The sequence below is a fragment of the Tamandua tetradactyla genome, chromosome 5, assembly GCF_023851605.1.
Source record: "Tamandua tetradactyla isolate mTamTet1 chromosome 5, mTamTet1.pri, whole genome shotgun sequence".
NCBI classification, from domain to species: Eukaryota; Metazoa; Chordata; class Mammalia; order Pilosa; family Myrmecophagidae; genus Tamandua; species Tamandua tetradactyla.
In genome coordinates this window covers 67,849,685-67,872,059 of record NC_135331.1, presented here as the reverse complement: position 1 = coordinate 67,872,059, position 22,375 = coordinate 67,849,685, and the positions used below count along the sequence as shown (strand labels likewise).

Genomic DNA, 22,375 nt, shown 5'->3' with positions numbered 1-22,375 from the left:
GCCCTGGGACATCATTGCTGGCAGTGATGCATCTTGAGGCTTACAGGCTAGGTGGCCATATGATTTAGAAGAGAAGTGTGTGTGTGTGTGTGTGTGTGTGTGTGTGTGTCAGGGAAGGAAGATCTTAAAGGAAGGGAAGGCAGGACCTGTTTTTGGAAGCTGTCTTTAAATAAGGCTTTCCTTAATCAGGACAGTTTAGCAAGTCTGCAATCCCAGAAATCTGTTCACCAGTATTGTCTAGACAAGTGAAAAGCAAACACATTTCCAGTCCCTCCAAGCTCTATGTTTGATGGGGTGAGATCTGTGTTCTCTCCTTGCCTAAAGGCCAAAGATTCCTTCCACACCTTAAAATAAAGGAACTCACTGCAGTGAAAGTGGAAATTCTCTCCTTCCCCAGAAAGTAGGCTTCTTCTGGAGCTGCTTCTCTCTGAGAAGTTCTTTCTACCCAAGTTACTAGAATAGACCAGGGCTTCTTAACATTTTATACAATGGATTCCTTAATAATGTGGTGAAACCTATGTACACCTGATTACACAGGAATTCAAAAGAAGCCAATTATGCTAAAACACAAGTATAAAAATATTTTTAAATCCTAATATAATAATGTGCTTCTTTATTAGTGCATTCAATATATGTCTGATAATGATAGTAATTTTGAAGTAGCAATGAACATAAACAGTATTTCAAGATCTCTGCAACAACTCTAATGTATATGAAAATGCTGACTGTAGTTAGTGACAGTCACAGGTACAGTCAGTTTGTCACCTACATTCATAATTGAAAGTAATGCCAACTTTCATTTAGAGGGCAGGGAAAATAAAGATGTAATTCTTTCCCACCAAGATTCATAGGCCCCCTAAACTCCATGACCCCAAAATATGAACCTCTGAGTTAAGTTAACATCCTACTTGGGAGGGACTGTAGAAGAGACAAACTCAACAAATGCTACTTTTGAAATTTTAAGCTCTCCAGTTTTCTGATGTACTTTGTAGATCCTAATATTTAATATTCTGTCTTTTATTAATTGAGTGGGGAAGAGAGAGTGAACTCTTAGGGACAAGTATCTATTTTGCACATGTTTTGAATTTCATCATTTATGAATCTATATTGTGGGCACATTAATTTCCTAGGGCTGCTATAACAAGATACTTCAAGGTGGGTGGCTGGAAACAACAGAAATCTATTCTCTCCTACAGTTCTGTAGGCCAAGAGGCCACAACCAAGGGGTCACCAGACCCATGCTCTCACTGAAGGCTTTAAAGGACAAACCTTCTTTGTCTCTTCCAGCTTCTGGTAGTTGTCAGAAATCTTTGGCATTCCTTGTCTGTGGCAGCATAACTCCAATCTCTCTATCATCACATGGCATTCTCTCCACGTCTAAATTTCCCTCTTCTTATAAAATACCAGTCATATTGGATTTAGAGCCCACCCTAATCCAGCACTACTTAACTTATCAATGTCTGCAATGATCTCATTTCCAGATTTCAGAAAGACATGAATTTGGGGAGAACATCATTCACCCCAGTCTGTGATGAACCTTACCTGGAACCCTTGCTATCATGCTTGCACACTGCCAAGTCCCCTTGCCCTCTACACACAAGTCCAAAAACTGTCCCTCACTTTCCTCTGAAAGGACCTCCACAGGCATGCAAGAAAGTTCATTTTTTTACTTTCAGCTGATAATGAGAATGCCAAGGTCGGGAAACTTTGTAAACTTCAAAGACTCAATAGAGTCTTTGGAAGAAAGTAACATACTCCTCAATCAAAGATTTCCACTGGCAACTTCTGAAGTCTTAACCTCCCTCAGGGCCATGTGGGTCCCTTTCAGACAGACTTTCAGGCAGGTGTCCCCAGCTTGACACTGACCTTCTCCTGCTTCACAGCCCGAATAGGTCATTCAAGTCCCCAAAAGGAGTAGAAAAATCACAGTCTGTCTCTACCCTATCTTCCCATTAAAGACAAGAGAATATCTGAAGGCCTGAAAATCTTTTTTATCATTTCAGATGTGGAAATTACCATGGAGACGATCTATCAAGGGTACTCAGGGTAATTTAGGCAGGACAGTTTTCTGTGCAGAAGCATCTAAGCCCCTGTATCAGTTTGCTGATGCTGCTGGAATGCAATATATCAGAAATGGATTGGCTTTTATAAAGGGAATTTATTAGGTTACAAATTTACAGTTGTAAAGTGGTGAATGTCCCAATGTCCAGAGAAAGATACCTTGGCTTTGAAGAAATGCTGGTGGCATCTGACACACCTCTGTCAGCTGGAAAGGCACATGGCTGGCATCTGCTGATCCTTGCTCCTGGTTCATTGCTTTCAGCTTCTGATTTCAGTGGCTTTCTCTCTCCATGTCTGTGGGTCCTTACTTAGCTTCTCCAGGGCAAACTCTGAATTTTGTCTCTTAGCTTAGCATCTCCACACGTCTGTGTCTCGGTTTCATTTGTCTGCTCTCCAGGCTCTGAATTCTCTCATAAAGGACTCCATAAAAAGTAATATTAAGACCCACCTAGGATGGGCAGGGTCCCATCTGCATGGAAACAACCTAATCTGAATGTCCCACCCACAATTGGGTCTGCCCCCACAAGATTGGATGAAATGAACATGGCTTTTCTGGGGTGCATAACAGCTTCAAAGCAGCACAGCCCCCTACACTAAATGCCAGTTTCACCCACCCCATGTCTCTGTGACAGTCAAAAGTTTGCCCCTTTATTTCCAAACATCCCCTAAGGCTGTAATCATACAACCTCCAGCTGAGGTTGAAAAACTTTGGATGAAAACAAAGTACAGTGAAATTAATGAATCCCACCCCCCGCCCCCTGTCACTATATGCAGGGAAGCCAACATATCTGACATTTCCAAAATGAATGTGTGGATGGCCCAGTTTGTATTCGGCATAATTCCTCTTATCTCCAGTTTACATATGAAGGAATTGCTCAAGACCACATGCCTAGAAAGTAGAGAAGATCAACAATCATTTCACCACATTAGCCTGTGGTTCTCCCTCTACCACTCAGTAATGTCAGCAGGGCATTGGACAATGATGGGTACCCCTCTTAAGGCCAAGATGCTTCTTTGACATTCTTAAGTCTGACAAACGTCGTCGTCCACACAGGTGCTGCAAGGAGCAGCCACTTGTTTCTACGCTTTCATTGGCTTTGATATCATTGCCACTACCGGAGAGGAAGCCAAGAATCCCAACACGTCCATCCCTTATGCCATCACTGCCTCCCTGGTCATCTGCCTGACAGCATATGTATCTGTAAGTACCAAACACTTAGAAGTTTTATGGAATCCTTCTCATGAGCTTTTTATATTTAACCTTAAAATGTGGTGCTGGGACTGTGTTCCCTTTACATCAGAAATTAGACCTATTTTGTATTCACATATCTCATGTCCTCTATGGCTCCACTCACTGATGATAAGCAGAAAAGCAAGACCGCAGACTGAAGTCAAGGAGAAGCCCTAAACCCCACTTCAGTCTGGCTCTCTTGAGTCTCCATCCCCGCCCCTCCCTAATCATAGGCTTTTGGTGTCCACTGCTTCCCCAGGGGATGGCATGTAGGGAATGGGCCCCTGTCCAAGGAGCTCAGATCATAGGCTGGCAGTAACGGGTGAGTGTGCGGGGCAGAAGCATTGTGGGCCTCTGTGCACATTCCTCAATGCTCTCTGTCTTCTGGGAGCTTCCCCGAAGCAAAGCAGCAAGGCTCCCTGCAGTGGGGGGAGAGGAATGCATTGTCCTCTAGAGGCTCTCTTCCTCTTAAATCTCGGGGAAGAAATGCAATTTTTTTCCGCTCTTTTCATACCAGCTCAAATTTACCCCTTTGTGCTACTCCACCAAGGGGGAGCCTCAGAAAGATGCCTTTAGCCATATCTCAGGATCACGCCCTTGAGATGCTCCTTGCATTTGTGATGTTTCATTTCTCAGCCCCCATTCCAGAACTTCTGTCACCGAATAGCTCAGCCACACCTAACAGCTCCCTAAGGTCCCAGCGATGGAGAGAACCAGCTGACAAGTCAACAGGTGTGTGCTCCCTACTCAGACACCCCCAGATCCTGCAGTTTCCACTCACTTTAGATGTCAAGAGTAGGAAAGAGCCAGCAGTTGAGCATGGGGTCTCTCGGCCGTGCCGTTCCTGCTGCCGAATCATGAGAGACACACTTTTTTCCCACAAAACCATCTTTAGCAGCCACCTTGGCTGTTAGCATTAAGGCAAGCTGCAAAGCGAGATTGTCCAGGAAGCCAAAGGAAAAGGTGACAGCTACCTTGGGTGTGGTTTATAGAAACTCAGTTGCCCATGCAAACATTTTAAAAGTGGGTCGATCTTCACTTCCCCCAACACACCCACATGCACGTGGCTGCATCTTATCATCCCCACATTATCTCTGCAAGCAGGATGCCTAGGAGAAGTGGCAGGGGTGCAGCAGACACTGCCTTCCGTTTCCACTTCCATTCCTCCTCATACCTCCCCTTCCTCCAGAGGATCGACCCTTGCAGCACATACAATGAAGTCAATAATCACACTTTCTTCCTTAGAATAAGTGCTCTACAGACTACAGAGTGTTTCTGGGCATTCACAGCTTTTACCCTCGCCCCTGCTCTTAGGTGGGCAGGGGACTCTATGCAAGTTGCTGTAAAAATAAGTCCCACTCTCTTACACCCTTCCTCATCCCTAACTGTGATGTTGCAAGTGGTGATCTTGCTGGGAAATGTTTGGACTGTAACCATGCCTCAGGGGCTGTTTGGTCTAGTGCTGGGCAGCAGGGCATTCCCACCCCAAGAGAAGAGCTGAGTTGCTGAGCTGTGGTAATACATCCTGGTGTCCTTCCTAGCGGCCATGGCTTCCCTGCAGGATCTTGGCTCCTGAAGACTAGGTAAAGAAGGGATCTAGAAAAGCATGATCCCTTACCCTTCAGGATCTTGATGACAGGATTGGCCATTTTCACTAGTGATTTCATTGCCTGGGGCCAATTCTCACAGAAAGGATATTATGGTGGGTCTATGACACATGAAGGGAAACAGGGGCCAGCTGATTCCTGGTTAAGAAATGCCATGAGGTCTTACAGGTTATAGGCCCAGAATAGGACTGGATTGCATCTGATGCCATAATTTGTTTGTTGGTCTACCTGGCTCCCAGGACCAAGCTACAAAGTGGAAATGGAACTATGAGTCATCCTTTGGTCCCATCAACCGGGACTGTGGACCTCCAGAGCTCTTATCTTTGGAGTTCTGATCTCTGGTCTTGGGGGTGGGAAGGAGAAGAGAAAAGACCTGTGGGACACCAAAGGTATCAAAGAAAAGAGGATCTTGTCCGTGTAGGCAGGTGCTCATGGTTACTACCAGGCTTGGGCTTCAGGGCCACTAGCTCCACCTCCTTCTGCCAGGTAACATCAGCCCTCCATCCAACCGTCAGTATAAGTCTGCTTTCATGGGGCTCAGCTATCCTCAGATTTCAAAGAGACAGTTAAGATTATCTGGTCCAATCCACTAAATTCACATATATAAAGAATATACTGAGGCTAAAAGCCCCAGAGGCCAAATGACTGATCTAAAGTAAAGGTAATGCCAGAAATTGTCAGATCCAAGCTACTGTGCAAGCCTCTGGCTCCAAGGCCATGGTCTCTTTGCCCTCCTCCTCCATGCTGTTGACCCCCTCTACATTCAGCCATGTCTTCTCTTGTTTTAACAGGTGAGCATCATCTTAACCTTAATGGTGCCATATTATGCCATTGACACGGAGTCCCCACTCATGGAGATGTTTGTGGCTCATGGGTTCTATGCTGCCAAATTTGTGGTGGCCATTGGGTCGGTTGCAGGACTGACAGTCAGCTTGCTGGGCTCTCTCTTCCCAATGCCGAGGGTCATTTATGCCATGGCTGGTGATGGGCTCCTCTTCAGGTAAGAGCTATGCTCTGTGGAATATGCTACACTCTGCCACACCTGTCCAGGGGAAATGCTTCCTGCTATTAACCTAACTGTGATTTGTGTGAGGGCCTTTCCCAGAGACTGTGTTTACTTGGCAAACATCCTGGCTCAGTTTGAGTGAAAAGAGCTCAGGTCCTGAAACTTCCCCTCAGTTTGACACTAAGTTCCTCAATCCAGCACAAGCTAGTATATTCCTCCAGTTGCCCTCTCCCCTCTCGTTTGACATCATGTGAGCCTTTGTGAAGGTGGCGGATGCCAAATTGCCACACCGGTTGGCCTCTGGAAGGAAGAATCCCATCCTGGGGATTTCTTAAGCATGCCTTCACATTGAAACCTCATCCACAGTCCCTCTGAAGCTAAAAAAATTCTATGCAACAAAGCTGCCATTTATTGAACACTTGTATATATACCAGGTGCTTTATATACGGTGTCCAACTTAGTCTTCACAATAACTCTATTTTGCAAATGAATATACTAGGGTTAAGAAAGGTAAAAGAAATTGGTCCCAAGTCCCCAACTGTTAAGTGGCAGACAGGATTTGAACCCAGAACTGTCTGACTTCAAATACTAGACTCTTAACCATGTCAATATGTTGAAAGTTCCAGCCCCCTTCATTGGCCATGAAATGACCTATCTGCCAATGGCACAAAATGTATGTGGACCCTTCTCTTGGTTCCCAGGCCCCACTGTGTGAGGTCCTTTCAGGAAAGGCATTCTTCAAGTGCACAAAGCAAGGAGTCAACCACACGGGCCAAGGAGCTCTCAGAGGTACAGAGGGAGCCAGCCAGCTCAGGGACTTGGCCTCCACACCTGGCATCATCTTTTTCACCAGTAGTTTTTTCCCACATATAGCGGTTGGGTCTGGTGAGCTAGACAGATCAAGAAGAGGTTGATGATGGTGGAGATGTAACAATTTCACATGCCCAAAAAGTTTTTCTGCTGTCAAAAAAAACTAAGAGAAAAGACACTGGGTTGCCAAGCACAATTTATGGCCTGTATGAATCACAAAATAAGGGAGGAATGGAAAAGGAGAAAGGTGTGAGGACCAGGAGGAAGGAAAGGATAAGAGAGGACCCTACTGGAAATACTGAAAAAGTGTTTGCTATTTAATCAGTGTTTTTGGTTATTTCTTCTTTCATTGACAATTAGCTGGACTTGAGCCTGCATCTATAAGCAGATGTTCTTAATAATTGTGCTATTTGGCCAACTATATCCCTATACTTTCATTGTACAGAAGTGCTTCTCAAGCTTTAGTCAATCCCCTGACAGTCTTGTTGAAACACAGTTTGCTGAGCTCCAACCCGAGATATTCTAATATAGTAAGTCTGGGGTGAAACCTAAGACCATGTATCTCTAACATGATGATGATAGCATAGCGATGCTGATGCTCCTGATTCATGGACCACAGTTTGGGCAACACAGGTCTAGAGGACCCACAAACAGGTGTATGACTTCTTCCAACCATCACTTCTTTACAGCCCAGCCCTGGCTTTGATTTACATCCTCCTAGATCTACCTGCTAGATTCAGCCAACCCTTCACATCACATAATGAAATAGGAGCTTTAGTAAGGTTTGCCTCAAAACCAAGGAACTAAAGTGAATTCTCTTTGAATTATATTGCTCTTCTAGGAACCAAATCTTGGGGTAGGAAGAGCAGCTATATTTAAAACAGTGAATCCAGAAGCAAATTGGTGGAGGGGGACCTCAGGTTAAGCCATGATAGAGTCAACAGCCATTGGCAGCCCACCATTAACCCTCTATTTGCACCTCCCTCCAGGTTCCTGGCCCACGTAAGCTCCTACACAGAGACCCCAGTGGTGGCCTGCATTGTGTCAGGGTTCCTGGCAGCTCTCCTCTCACTCTTGGTCAGTCTGAGAGACCTGATAGAGATGATGTCCATTGGCACACTCCTTGCCTACACCTTGGTCTCTGTCTGTGTCTTGCTACTTCGATACCAACCAGAGAGTGACATCGATGGCTTTGTCAAGTTCTTATCTGAAGAGCACACCAAGAAAAAGGAGGGCATTCTGGCTGACTGTGAGAAGGAAGTGTGTTCTCCCGTGAGTGAAGGGGAAGAATTTTCTGGCCCAGCCACCAACACATGTGGGGCCAAAAACTTACCATCCTTGGGAGACAATGAGATGCTCATCGGAAAATCAGACAAGTCAGTCTACAATGTCAACCACCCCAACTATGGCACTGTGGACATGACCACGGGCATAGAAGCTGATGAGTCAGAAAACATTTATCTCATCAAGTTGAAGAAGCTGATCGGGCCCCGGTACTACACCATGAGGATCCGGTTGGGTCTTCCAGGCAAAATGGACCGGCCCACAGCAGCCACTGGACACACGGTGACGGTCTGTGTGCTCCTGCTCTTCGTCCTCATGTTCGTCTTCTGCTCCTTCATCATCTTTGGCTCTGACTACATCTCAGAGCAGAGCTGGTGGGCCATCCTGCTGGTCATTCTGATGCTGCTGCTGATCAGTGTCCTCGTGTTCGTGATCCTGCAGCAGCCAGAGAACCCCAAGAAGCTGCCCTACATGGCCCCTTGCCTCCCCTTTGTGCCTGCTTTCGCCATGCTGGTGAACATCTATCTCATGCTAAAGCTCTCCACCATCACCTGGATCCGGTTTGCAGTCTGGTGTTTTGTGGGTAAGCGACTTTCTTTGGAATCTTGAGAGTTTCCTTTCAAGGCCTTGAACAGGCTCATCCCCAAATTACCTGCACTAGGCACTTCATTCCAAAGAAATCTGACTGGCTCAGTGGACCCTGCATTGGAGTCAAGATAGCCAGTTGTCCCCTTTCTACCTATTAAGCTCTTGGTCGTTTGTTCTGGAAGAAGCAATCTGTCACTTTATTGAATATTATTACTGGAAGTTCTTCTCATATTAGGTTAATAAGTAACAGAGAATGTTCACTTAAAGAGAATCCATGTAAAAAGGAGACCAATATAGCATATTAAAGGGGCAAATTGATTGCATCTTAGAAACGACAAATTATAAAACTAATTGTGAGAAATGTATTTGATCTTACAACCTCACAAAATCAAACTGAAATAGTAGTAATGCTCTAATTTGTAAAATGAGCAATTATGAATTACATATAGATTTGGGGGCATTTCTTTTTTTTGACAAAATTGCAACATGGCATTATTTAACATCCCTCACTTTATATCTAACTTTTGTAAAATATCCAAGAGGATTTTGAAGAGGTAGAATCTGAAACAGGCCTATAGGAATTAGATATAGGGAAGTGGGAGAAACACATATCTGCTATGGGATAGTGGATGTGTTTTCAGCAGATTCTATACCTCTGAAGGCCAGCCTGTGCCCTCCTGCCACCATTTTGTCCCAATTCTTCCTTATTCTGAGCTTCATGCCTTCTTAGACTTCAGAGAGATTTCTTGAGAGAAACCCACTGACTCATCAGGATTTTAGCATGTATATGACTTATTCACACTCTCTCTTCTCAGTTTAAACTTTTTTCCACCAAAACATATAGCTAACCAACGGAAAGACTCCACTATGATTAGAAGTAAATGAAGAACGTATGTATTTATATAGACACAAATACACATGGATTTATGCATTCACCCATAGACTATCAAAGCTGAAAGAAGCTTTCAACAGTATTTAATTCGATGTTCCTCAAAGTGTGTGACATTGGTGACATGTGGGCTGATTTTAGAGAGTATGAGTGAGCTTTTTAAAATCTTATATATTTCACACGTATTAGAAAAAACACAAATTGCACATCAATCTGATGATTTTGCAACTACCATTGCTTAGGAAGAGACTACATATAATTTTTCAAGTTTAAAAAAGTAGGTCAAGGGTGGGCCACAGTGGCTCAGTGGCAGAGTTCTTGCCTGCCATGCTGGAGACCTAGGTTCACTTCCCAGTGCCTGCCTATGTAAAAAAAAAAGTAAGTCAATTAAAGAAAAAGATTAATACTAGCACAGGTGGTATACGATTCATAGTGTTGAATAACACCTACATAGCACTTATCAATATCAAACAATATTTCTAAACGCTTTACTTATATTAATTTATTTAATCCTCACGAAAATCCCCATCTTACAGATGAAGAAACTGAGGCCCAGAGACATTAAGTAACTTCCCCAAGGTCATCTAGCCAGAGTATAGCTGAACCAAGATTAGAACTCAAGTAGTGTGGGCACACAGTTCATGCTGGTAGCTGCTATAGTAAAAAGGAAACTAAAGTTTAGAGAATACTGATCTGGTCCTCCTCCTCCCAACTTCTCTCTCTTTAAATTTTACAGATGATTAAACTGAAGCTCTTAGAGAGTTCAGTAACATGCTCATGATCAACAAGAAGTTAGTTGAGCTGCTACCAGACTCTAGAATCCCCATGCTCGGACGTGGGTCTCCTACCACCTCACCAGCTTGCCTCTTTGCAGACTTGATTAGATCAGGGTTTAGTATGTAGTTTGTGGGGATTAACACATACCAGGAGGGCTGGCTTCGTGGGTGGGTGGCCTGTGCAGTCAACAGGCCTTGTGCTTGGTTTAATGCTCTGCTGGTTGTCATCTGGACATTCTCAATATTTTTTTAACAAGAGGCCCTGCTTTTCATTTTGCACAACCTCTGCAAGTTATGTAGCTGCTTCTACATAACTTCCATCACCTCTGGAGCACCCCATGCATTTTGCAATAGTGGGAAGATGGCTTCACCTTTGAAGTGAAATAGTCCCAGGTTCACATCACAGCTCTGTCACCTCCTTGTCTCACCACCTGGGAAAATCACTTAACTTCTTTGGGCTTTAATTTACTCACCTGTTAAAAAAAATGTATATAAGTCTACCAGTCCTGAACTGGCTACTGTTGGGTATTTAAATGAGAAAAGTGTTGGGGAAAGCAACATAAGCATTGTTTCTTGGCTTTCTTTTAAACATTTAAATGATTCATTGTCCCTGGTTTGGACAAATTAGCTATCACATGCCAAAGTACGATGTGAACCTGTTCTGACTCAGGCTTCCCTCCCTATGATCAGATGAGAAAAACTCCCTGGGAGCCTTTTGTAATCTCGCTGATAGCACACACCCCAGCCTCCCCGGCAGCTCAGGACCAGCCAGAGCAGGGCAGACTGGAGTCCCCAGTTCATCACACACCCAGGTGATTCCTATGTGCAGCCAACAAACCACACTAGGGAAGGAGTGCAAGTGTGTCTGGGCACCTGCTACTAACTGCTTTGGTAGCACAATCTTTGAAGGTGAGCATATGAGTAAGCGCCAACCAGAATAGAGTCTCAACTTTATAGCTACACAATAGAATCATCTGGGTTGCCTCTGAAATATACTGTGCCCAGACTCCACCCACAGAGATTGTCCGAGTCAGTTGGTCTGGTGTGACCAGGCTTAGTATTTTTAAAAGCACCCTCAGCTAGTTTTATTTTTTTTTTCACTTTTTGTATTGTATAATATAACATATGCAAAGCAAAGAAAGAAAAAAGCAATAGTTTTCAAAGTACTCTTCAACAAGTAGTTACAGGACAGATCCCAGAGTTTGTCATGGCTACTATACCATCATCTCAGATTTTTACTTCTAGCTGCTCCAGAACATAGGAGGCTAGAAGGAATATATATTTTTTTATCATCACAATTGATATTTTTCTTTTTGAAAAATAACATATATACAAAAAAGCAATAAATTTAAAAGCACAGAACAATAATTAGTTGTAGAACAGATTTCAGAGTTTGGTATGGGTTACAATTCCACAATTTCAAATTTTTACTTCTAGCTGCTCTAAGGTACTGGAGACTAAAAGAAATAGCAATATAATGATTCAGCAATCATACTCATTTGTTAAGCCCTACCTTCTCTGTATAACTCCACCATGACCTTTGGTCTTTCTCCCACTCTTTAGGGATATATGGCAATTTTAACTTTTTCATGTTGGAAGGGGCTGTCGATAATGTGGGATAGGGGGATGGAGATAGCCTCAGCTAACTTAAATGTGTACAGTGACCATATACAATGATCTAATCTAGCTCTGTGGTTCTCAAAATGTGGTCCCCAGACCAGCAGTACGAGTGTCAATGGGATCAAGGTAGAAAGGCATTTTGGGGACCCCATCCGAGACCTACCGAATCAGAATCTCTGAGGGCAATTTAGGTCTGTAACAAGCCCCCCAGGTGATTGTGGTGCATACTCAATTTTGAAAACTGCTGATCTAGAGAGAGGAGATTACCAAGCAGGGCAAATAATTTAATTACAAAGACTCCCTGTTTTGCAAAAATAAATTTTGCATGTATAAAATACATCCATCTCACAACCCCAAATTGACTTATAAAATCTTTAATTATCTTATGGCAGAAATACCTCACCTCTAATCATCAGGGCCGCCAAAATGTCAGGTTTTCCTTCTTTATGTGTCTATACATAGTAAAGCATTCAAGGGGAGTACAGTAGAGATGTTTTTAAATGGAGCTTCTTATGAAACATCAGCTCCTTTTTTTTTTTATCAGCCCCTTTTTAAAAAGGTTTATATGGTTAGGCTGAGTCATTGCTTGACAATCTTCTTAGACACATTTTATACCCAACCTTCTCTAAATGAGTCGTAATTACAGCATTTTTGTAACAATGTTTTGCTAAGCTTTTGACCTTCAGAAGAAGATGACTCAGAAAGTAAAATGAAGCCAAGTCCCTACAAGATTATCCAGTACTTGTTTCTTTTCCTTCAGACAAAAGAAATAATACAAATAGCAAATGTTCATTAATCCCAACAAAATGAGCACACAGCATCTTTCATTTTCCCTCTCTCTTAGCTGATGCAATTGTGTAAAAGGGTGTCTCAAGAGGTGGGGCAGACACCCAAGAAATATGAAACTGGAAGGGACCCAGCAATAACCCCGTTCAATGGCATTTTCAGGTCTACTGCTTCCTCTGGGAATTTATTATAAATTAATCATCGGTTAGACCAGCTAGCTGGCAGCCTTACCCTGGGGACTGCCAAGTTTTCATTCGGAGTTTTTTTTCAGTCCCCCTGAGGAAAATGAGTTCTTGTCTATAGATTTAGAGAACAGACAGGACTTGTGATTTGAGCAAGGGACTTCGTGACTCCAATGATGAAACGTAAACATTCTAAGGAGAGGACACACCTTAAGGGTCTTTGCCTGAGCTGTCCTCAGAAATCCTATTGGAAATGGACACACTGCAGCCATTGGGATGAAGAGAGGAGGAGGGAAGGGAAGGGGAATTGAGTGTGTGTAAGTAGGAGGACACCGAGGCAAACATGTACATGAGGCCATGTCCCAGAAGTAAGTTTGAAGCTCTCCTTTTAAGCAGAAGAGCAAACAATGGGTACCATCTCAACTGCAAAATCTCGCTCAGGAGAGCAGCAAGAATCATGAAGGTCAAGATGAGGATGGCAAAAGGCCAATGTACTTCCGAGAAGGAGGGAGTGTGGGGAGGAACCCTACACTGTATCAAGGCTGCCTGCTGGCCGAGGGGGGCCTGGGTTGGACCTGAGAGGCACGTGGGCAGGAGCTGGGCTGTGCACCCAGTGGCAGCTGAAATGCGGGCTTCCCTTTGAGAGTCTTGAGAGCGATGGTAGAAGGTTGAGGAGCTGGTGTGTGCAGTGCTGTGAAAGAAACTTAGGGCCACTTCTTTCACTCGGCCGTTTCGTTTGTGAGATCCCTCACGGCGTTGCTTTTGTTTTCAGTGCGCTCACGCTCAGTGCTGTCAGCATGCCGCTGTGTTAGTGCGCCACAATGTATTTATCCACTCGAGCGTCCACAGACGTTTGGGTTTTTCCCCGTTGGGGCAGTTACAAATTGAACTGCTGCAGATATTCCTGTATGGGCTTTTGGCGGGCACATGAACTCATTTCTGTTGAGTTGGGACTGTCATTGCTGACTTGATAACTGGATGATTTTTTTAAATACTTTTTAACAAAAACTGCTTTATGTCCCATGGCCATTATATTCCTCAAATAAAATCAGGGTCCCCAACTCCATCGTGCAGATGGGAAACTGAGGCATAAAGCAACTTTCTATTAGACCAGTTGCAGGAGCAAGGAGAGAGCCTTTTCCCCTTCCATCAGCAGCCAGCTCCGCCTGAACACACCACATTAAACAAACTATTGTTATTATAATTATTAGGGCAGTGGTGGTGTTAAAAAAAAAGAAAATCAGCAAGAGTGGGAGTTGGTGGGGATGGTGGAGGGGGACCACCGTCTCATTACCATCCGATCTCCGTTTTTTGCATTGGCAAATGTCTGTTTTGGAAATTTGATCCCAGAGGAACAAAAATTGAAAAGCCTCTGGACGTAACAGAGTGCCTCAGTTATCTGCAGCGGGCAGGGCTTCCTGTTAGAAAGTGCACCCCAGGGAGAGCAGCCCCACCCAGCAGTGGTCAGGCAGCACAGCTCCCCGGGCCCTGGGCGTGGAGTGGGCAGAGGACAGCACACTCCTGGGCCCCTGGGCTTGCTGGCCACTCTTCAACCAAGCGTGTGCCAGCAGAGTTGGAAACCTGCTGGCCTTGTTTATCCACAGGTTGCCCAGTGTCTTTTCAGAGCAGAGATTTCATTCTAGGGTTCCTCCCGTGTGAGTCAGAGCCTCACCTCCTGCACCCCTCTCCCTGCTAGGCTTGGGGCCATTTGCTTAATTTTCACCGGATAGATCAATAAAAGTAGAGCGAATAGGGGTCCCATCAGATGAGGCTGGGGGGCCCCAGCACATAAGGGCAAAAGCAGGCTTGGCATTTCTGGACCTTCTTTGGAGATAAGTGGGTGGAATGGGCACAGCTCCCCGTTCAGAGTCAAAAGGTGGAGCCCCAGGGCCGTTTAATCACTGCTTTACTACGTACACAGCCCTCAACCTCTCAGGGAAGCTGGGTGGCCAAGCACTTTTCTTAAGAAGGGTTTTTAGGTCACAAGGTGTTTATTACGTAAAGAGAGCCCGTTTAATCGCTGAAGGCACGATGCCTCATTCTGCCTAGGCTGACACTTTCTCTGTCCCTTCTCTCTGGAGAAGAAGCCAAGGCCTCTGCTTTGGACATTTGCCTTTGCCAAAAGCTGCCTTTCGCAGGACCCACCGCCACGGTCTCTGGCCAGCCCTGGTATGTAGTGTGCCCCAGTACAGCCATGTCTGCTGTTAAAATACTGACACTTTTCTGTGCCTGCTGTTATCTAGCCACTGCTCTGAGCTCCCCAAGTGTCCCCTGCTGCCCTGGCCATACCAACCATCCCCTACCAAGGCCCATTAACGACACACCTAACCCCAGCCAGCAACAGAGTCCCCAGGACCGGTCAGCAGTACAGAAGCTGATGCCTTTCTGGCTTTTACTATCACACCTGCCTTTAACTAATTCATTCCAGATACAGATCTGTAGCTACAAAGCAATGAAATCCAAGTTTTTAAGAAATAGTGGGATTAAATATACAAATAGAATAAATATTATTTAATAATTATCTATCTTACTCTTGAGACAGTTTCCAAATGACTTTTGGCTTATATCAAAATCAAATCCACTCTTAAAAGATAAAATTTGACCATCTGTAAGAGTTTACAAAAGAATATGATGTCAGTCCCAGTGACACTCTGAAATATCATCAAAAAAACACTATTTCAAGCAATGATAGCATAATTGGAAGTGCATAGCCTCATAAGGTTACTGCTTTCAAGAGTCTTTCCCCACCTGTATAATAATTCAGGAGATTTAATATTGGCAGGATATCAGATGCTATTAAGGCATTATTATTCATTTTTAGATGTCATCATGATATCAGGTCTAGTTTTTTAAAGAGGTCTTTGTTTTAGAGATACATTACGGAATAGTTACAGATGAAACGTATGATGGAAGGGATTTGTTCTGTAATCGTCTAAAAAGAAGCGGAGAAGCTGGGTATTGAGTATGTGGGGATTTGCTACGGTATTGTCTGCACTTTTGCATATGTTTTAAATTCTTCAGAAATGATTTTTTTAATTAACTTAAAAAGTTAAGCAGCATTGTTCTCAGCCAGTCGGTACCTCCATGGCTGCTTCTCACGGACAGGGGAAGTAACAGAGATGGGGCAGCCTTGATGGGGGCATGGAAAGACCTGGAGGAATTCCGTCCAACCACAAGCCCCAGCGCCATGGGCAAGCCCTTCTTTTCCTGTGCCCAGTTTCCTTTCTGTGAAATGGAAATAATCATGATTCACACGCACACACACTGTCCTTCCCAAACAGGCTAAAAGAAATGTGGGTGAGATGAAACATGCATAACATTTTGAACTCCTTGGAAGAAAGGTGCAACGTAAGTGATGCAGTATTCTAAGGCCACATAGCACACAGGTGTTGTGTGAGGTTTAGTTTAGATGCTTCAGGGCTCCCAGAAATTGCACAGCTTTCTTAGAAACTACCTCGTGCTTAGCTCTCTAAGGCAACTGGGAAAAGGAGCAGAAACAAACACCCCTGCTCCCACACAGGAGGCCTTTAGCAGCTCTGTTTACTCCTCTGACACAAAGCCCTTGTTTATATGTGGCAGATGGTAGCACATGTTTCTCTTCTCTCTCTGTCCCTTCATTTGTTCCCCTCTGTTTCTTTGTCCCTTACCACTTTCTCTTTTCTCCAATCCTTCTCTGCCCCACACCACTTTTCCTGTGTTGACTCAAGGGCCGGTGAAAAGGATAAATACAAAACGGAAAGCCAAGCCCTCAGAGAATGCTGCTGCCCAAGCTGGCTATTTATTTCATCAAGTGAGCGCACACAATCGCTTCTGGGTTTACAGCATTCATATTTTAAATGCATTTTTGAAGTGAATGTGACACACCTTTGAAACTATAGGGGGTCCAGAGCAAACATTAAAACACCCATAAATATTTATATAGCAGGTTTCCATGGGCTGCTATCCCCAAATAACTGTAGTTTATGCACACACATACACACACACGTGTTCATTCCAGGCCTGGCCATTCCAGAGAACAAATGTAGACCCAAGCTCTTACTGAATGTTTATTGCAATAAGCATAATCTATAAACCCTCCAGGGAGTGGACAGTGGAGGATTGCATATGCAAGAGATTTTTCTATCACTCTCTGTCCCAGGCAATATGCTTAATCTTCTTAGGCTCTGTTTCTTCTTCTGTAAAATGAAAGTATTGGAATAGATGGATGGCTTATAGAACCTTTCCAGCTCTAATCATACATGATTCTAGGAGCAATCATGCCAATGTTTTTAATGAATTTCGTTAAGTATAGACCTACCTGACACCCAAATACTCAATAGGGAAGAGGAAGGTCTATTAGAATAGAGGTCAAAGCAGTGCTTGAGTAATGTCCAGTGCAGTAACAGAGAAGAGACATTAGAGGCAAAGGGAGAAGGAAAAAAAATGGTGTTGAGTTCTGTAGGGAAATAGCCCATCTACAAATAGGGTCATAGAAGAGGGTCAGAGAGGAAAGAGCTGGCATAACAGATACCATGCAGGAACAGGAAGTAGATTTGGCACCTAAGTGGGTGTCTAGGAGAAAACAGAGCAAAGAACACAAAAAGGTATAAGGAAGCGTGTGCCTGCAGATCCCACTTGTTCCCAACCATGCTTCAGAAAGAGGCATAATGGCTTAGAAAAGGTCTTAATTGTGTGCCTTGTTTTACACAGGTTGTACCATCCCCCATGGCCACCCCCCAACTCCCAGACAAGAAAGAGTAAACACCCAGACTCGAAAAGATGAAATTGCTATTTGAGAAGGAATTGCTGCATCTGCAAATCTTTAAGTCTAGGATTTATTGCCAATTAGGACTATAAATCTCTGCTTACTTTGGCTTTCAGAGACTTGATTTCACTGAGGAATGGGGAAGGGGGTAGGAGTCATTTGAGACAAAAGGGAGAAATCCAAGCTTAAGAAGACGCACGTCAAATTCAAAAGCAAGCAGGACTTCTCAAGCACCAGGGCACCAGAGCAGGCTTGACCTTGTGGCTCCAAATAAAAGCCCTGGAGATGCCTGCAGGGTTAGCAAAATCAAAGGGGCTGGTGCCACTTAGCAAGGGTGTCAGGGCCCAGAAGGAAGCTGCAGAACTGAGTGGATCCAGAGGCCAGGTCACAGCATTGCCCAAGGTGGCAGCAAAGCACACACATCAGCCAAATTATGTTCCTTATCTCAGGGGTCCTTGACCTTGGCTGACCGCTGGAATTTCCTGTGAAACTTTACAAACATACCTATGCTTGGGTCATACTGCAGACCAGTTAAATCAGAATCTCCAGGGTGGGGCTTGGGCAACGGAGCTGTTCAAAAACTCCTTAGGTGATGCTGGTGCAGCAGCAATTGAAAAACACAGCTTATCTACTTTCATCTTCCCAGCAACTCTCATGATTTAGCAGGGGAGAAAGGTTGAGGCACAGAGAGGGTAAGTAACTGGTTCAGGGTTACACAGCTAATAGTAATTATAATAGAAGCAAGATTTGAACCCAGAGCTCACACTCTTGATCAACATACCCTGTGGTTTCCCAGCACCCTATGGCTTCCAGGCACTAGAAGGTAGGGCGCTTCAAGGTAAGAAATGGAGGCTCCAAAACTATCTTTGTATGTTATTTCAAAAATATCTCACAGAAATGAAACATTAACCCATAACAATGCTTTGTATTTTTTAGGGGGTTAAGTTTCTTTTGCTTAGAATGACAACACAGGGAAATTGCATGGAACATTTCATGCTCATCAGAAGTTCTCACTCATTCACTCAACAAACATTAATCAAGTGCAAGTTTTCTGCCAAGTCTATAAAATCCAGCTGCAGAGACAGACAGGTAACAGATCATAACATGAGAGATGTGCTAAGAGCCCTAACAGTGGCTCTAGATACTCTGAGAGCCCACAGGAGGAAGCAAGTAGCTACGAGTGGCAGAAATTTATTACGCCTTTGGCAAGTGAAAAATGGCAAGGTAAATTATAAGATACTACATGCATGTTGCTAAGTGGCAGTAAAAAAATAAGATGCAGTTCCTAAGCGGAGGCAGGGGATAATAAAATGTTATGAGAAGATTGGGAAAACACTGTTCTTGACCTGTAACTATTTAACCCAGGGTAGAAAATGCAAATTCCAACCTGGTACCTCCATGAGGGTAGTGAGAGATGTGAGGGCTAGTTCTCACTCCATATATGTGAGCTTGCTATATGGCAAAGTGGCTGCTATATTGGCAGACCTTCTGACATCTGTAGAGGAAACTGGATATATGGGCTTCTTTTCAATGCAAGATCTCCCAATTCTTCATGGAAGCATTACTGTTATCAAAATTCTATATAAGTGGTGCAAGATCTAATCAGTGGTAGAATTCTTGCATGACATGTAGGAGACCCGGGTTCGATTCCCCATCCATGCACCTGCCCCCGCCAAAAAAAAAATCTGCACCAGCTTTAGTTTCACCATTGAGAGTGATCTCCCTACTAGTTCCATGGACCCCAGAGCCACTGCTCATTCACCTGTGCCTTCTTCCCTGCAGGGATGCTCATTTATTTTGGGTACGGCATCTGGAACAGCACCCTGGAAATCAGCGCGCGCGAAGAGGCCCTGCACCAAAGCACATACCAGCGCTACGACGTGGACGACCCCTTCTCGGTGGAAGAGGGTTTCTCCTACGCCACAGAGGGCGAAAGCCAGGAGGACTGGGGCGGGCCGGCAGAAGACAAAGGCTTCTGTTACCAGCAGATGTCAGATGCAAAGGCAAACAGCCGGACAAGTAGCAAAGCAAAGAGCAAAAGCAAACACAAACAGAACTCAGAGGCCCTGATTGCAAATGATGAGTTAGATTACTCTCCAGAGTAAGAGTAAACCCACAGACAGGGTGGAAATGATGATGATTTATTTTAAGTAACTTAACCTGTGGGCTCGAATGTGAAAACCTTTTCTGGCTCTCATTTCACAAATCCAGCCTTCCCCAAAGTCTACCCTGCCATAGCCTGTCATTTGCTCCTTTTGCCCTTCAGGATAGCTTGGTAGAGGGTTTAATCTGGATCCCATCATTGGTCCCCTTATAAAAAAGTAACAAGAGGCTACGAGATATTCTCTCTTAGGTACAACCATCAAGCTGATAGTAACAAATATTTTCCTAAGCCTTTGCTTTGCTGGTTGAATCTTTTAGCTTCTGATGGAGACCCCAAGAAGCAAGGAACAAACTTCTTGGACCACACCGAGGCTGTAGCCCCTCTGGGAGATGTGCCAAAGAAGGGGGCTGGCACGTGCCCAAGGCAGCATTTTAACCACTTGAGTCCACAAGGGCAAAGCTCTGTTCTCAGCATGTGGGGGCGAGAACTGCTCCCCTAGGCCAGGGTGGGCAGGCAGGAGATAGCACTTCCATGGCCAGCAGCATTTTGTCCTGAAATCTCATAAAGACAAATTTATGGTAAAGACACATGAATTTTGTTATTCACCAAGGTACTCACAGTCTCCAGACTATGAGTTGGGATCCAGCAAAGGTCAGGGACATTGAGGTCTCCCCAAAAGGTTTCACCACAAAGAAGTTGAGCAAACCCAATAATATGGGTAAGACACACCCTCACAGCTCAACCTAGCTACCCAGAAAAGATTAAATGGCCTTCTCTGCAAGAGATGGGTGTTGGCAGAAATTAACACTCTGTCTTACCTTCTTTATACCTGACTCTACACTCTTGCCAATTTGCTGAAAGAGGGCAAAGGTAGAGCATGATTCCATGGCCCTAATATGCCTTGAAGAAGTAGGCCGTTTGTTTTATAACCAGATAAAAATCTCTACAAGGAGAAGTGACCCAGCCAGTGGGCTTGCATTGCAAGTTCTCTTTCATTATTTATCAAATTATACATTCTGTAGTTTTTTTGAGACATGCAACCAACTGATTGGTGGGTGTTACTCTGAAAACAAAAATGTGGAAGTGCAACTAACTTAGGCAATGACATTCCATGAGATCACATTTCACTTCTGAACGAAATTCCTCAAGAGGCACTCACTTCTAGAGGCCTAGTTTGCCTGCTGTTTCCCAGACCCGGTAAGGTCTAAATCGGGCCATAAGAAGGCCTCTGAAATAAAGGAATTTTCTCAGAAGCAGGATAGACTGGAGAATTTGCAACAGGCAAAAGCAAACGGACCATACATTCTATGCTTGGGTTACAGGGATTCCTGAGGCTATATTGAGATGTGCACACGTGTATGTGAAGGCACAATTGGGGTAAAATAAAATCTGTAAAAAATTTCCCAAAAAGAAGGCAAAAGAGTCCATTTTTGCCCTGTCTCCCCGGGATCTATTGTTATGCCAAAGTTTTCCTGAACTTTTCCACTAAAGTTGAGGTCAATTCTTTCTGAACGGTGGAGGCTGAGGCCATCTTGGCCTGATTTAGGACGACGGACAGGAAGCAGAAGTCCATTCTTTCATTCCACAAATACGGTGTGAGAATCTACCAAGTGCTAAGTGATGGGGATGAAAAGGTGAGTAGGATCTGCCCTTGAGAGCCCACAGTTCAGGAGGCAAGCAGCACAGGTGCCTGGTAAACATAGATGAGACGATTGATTGTGGCTGATAGACAGGGGTTCAACTCAATACAAAATGATCGATTGAAACTAGTTTTTTAAAATATGTGTTTAAGTAAATTGCGTATCACACACCCACAGCCAATGTATACAGTTGACTTCAACTAACCACTATTTTTTAAGTCTCCTTTTTCATTGCTTTATATTAATTCTTTAGAAATCGAGCTTGCAAACTAGCATTGTAATGCTTGGCAATGCTGTGTTTTCTTTCCCAGAGACTAAACCATGAAAGTAGAGTGCCTGGTCTGTGAAACACGTCCTTGGGGGTTAATGCTAAACTAATTATGAGTAACTTTGCAAAAATGAAGTTTTGAACTGATTTTAGGACTCAACAAACATGCTGACTTTAAATGTGGTCTGTTTGACCACATCTGGATCGATGGAATGGGGCTGTATTCATTCATAATGGTCAAAGAGAAATAGAAGTGCAAAATAAAATTTTGACACAGGTGAAAACGTCCCTTTACTAGTGAGGTTTAGGTATTAAAGTAACAATAGTTTGTGGGCAGATTTATGCAATTTCTTTGGTGTGAGAGAACACATGATTGGGTTAACACAATTCATGTTGAATTAGTGCAGATCCTATGAACCCCTCTTATTTCAGGAACCATTTCTCCCAAATAGCATCTCTTTAATACTTGAAACTTTGCTCTCATTGTTTCTCTAAAGTTGACAGGGCCATCCTCCTAATAATCTTGATTTTTAAAAAATTTTAGACAGAAAAAACTTTTAAGGAACATAAACATATTTTCCTCATATTTCCAAGTATCTAAAACTGTCCCCAATTTCACATTTTCAAATAATATCAATCACTAGAATGAATGTACTAGCATTTCCTAACAGTTTTCTTAAGACCGTACTTGTGGATCCATATTAAAAGTAAATTCACCTTATTAAATAACTACCTTAGAAACTTAGCCCCCACCCCCTTAAATAGAGCCTAGAGAAAAC

General features: G+C 43.8%; 1 protein-coding gene across 1 annotated transcript in view; it reads left to right on the top strand.

The window, feature by feature from the left end:
* Positions 1-19,714, top strand: part of SLC7A14 (solute carrier family 7 member 14) — a 55,414-nt gene extending 35,700 nt beyond the window's left edge. Inside the window, exons 4-7 of the mRNA XM_077159165.1 lie at positions 3,116-3,262; positions 5,691-5,899; positions 7,705-8,582; positions 19,367-19,714. Of these exons, the coding sequence (XP_077015280.1) occupies positions 3,116-3,262; positions 5,691-5,899; positions 7,705-8,582; positions 19,367-19,689 (1,557 nt within the window). The 3' untranslated portion in view covers positions 19,690-19,714. The remainder of the gene's footprint in view (positions 1-3,115; positions 3,263-5,690; positions 5,900-7,704; positions 8,583-19,366) is intronic.
* Positions 19,715-22,375: the final 2,661 nt, after the last annotated feature.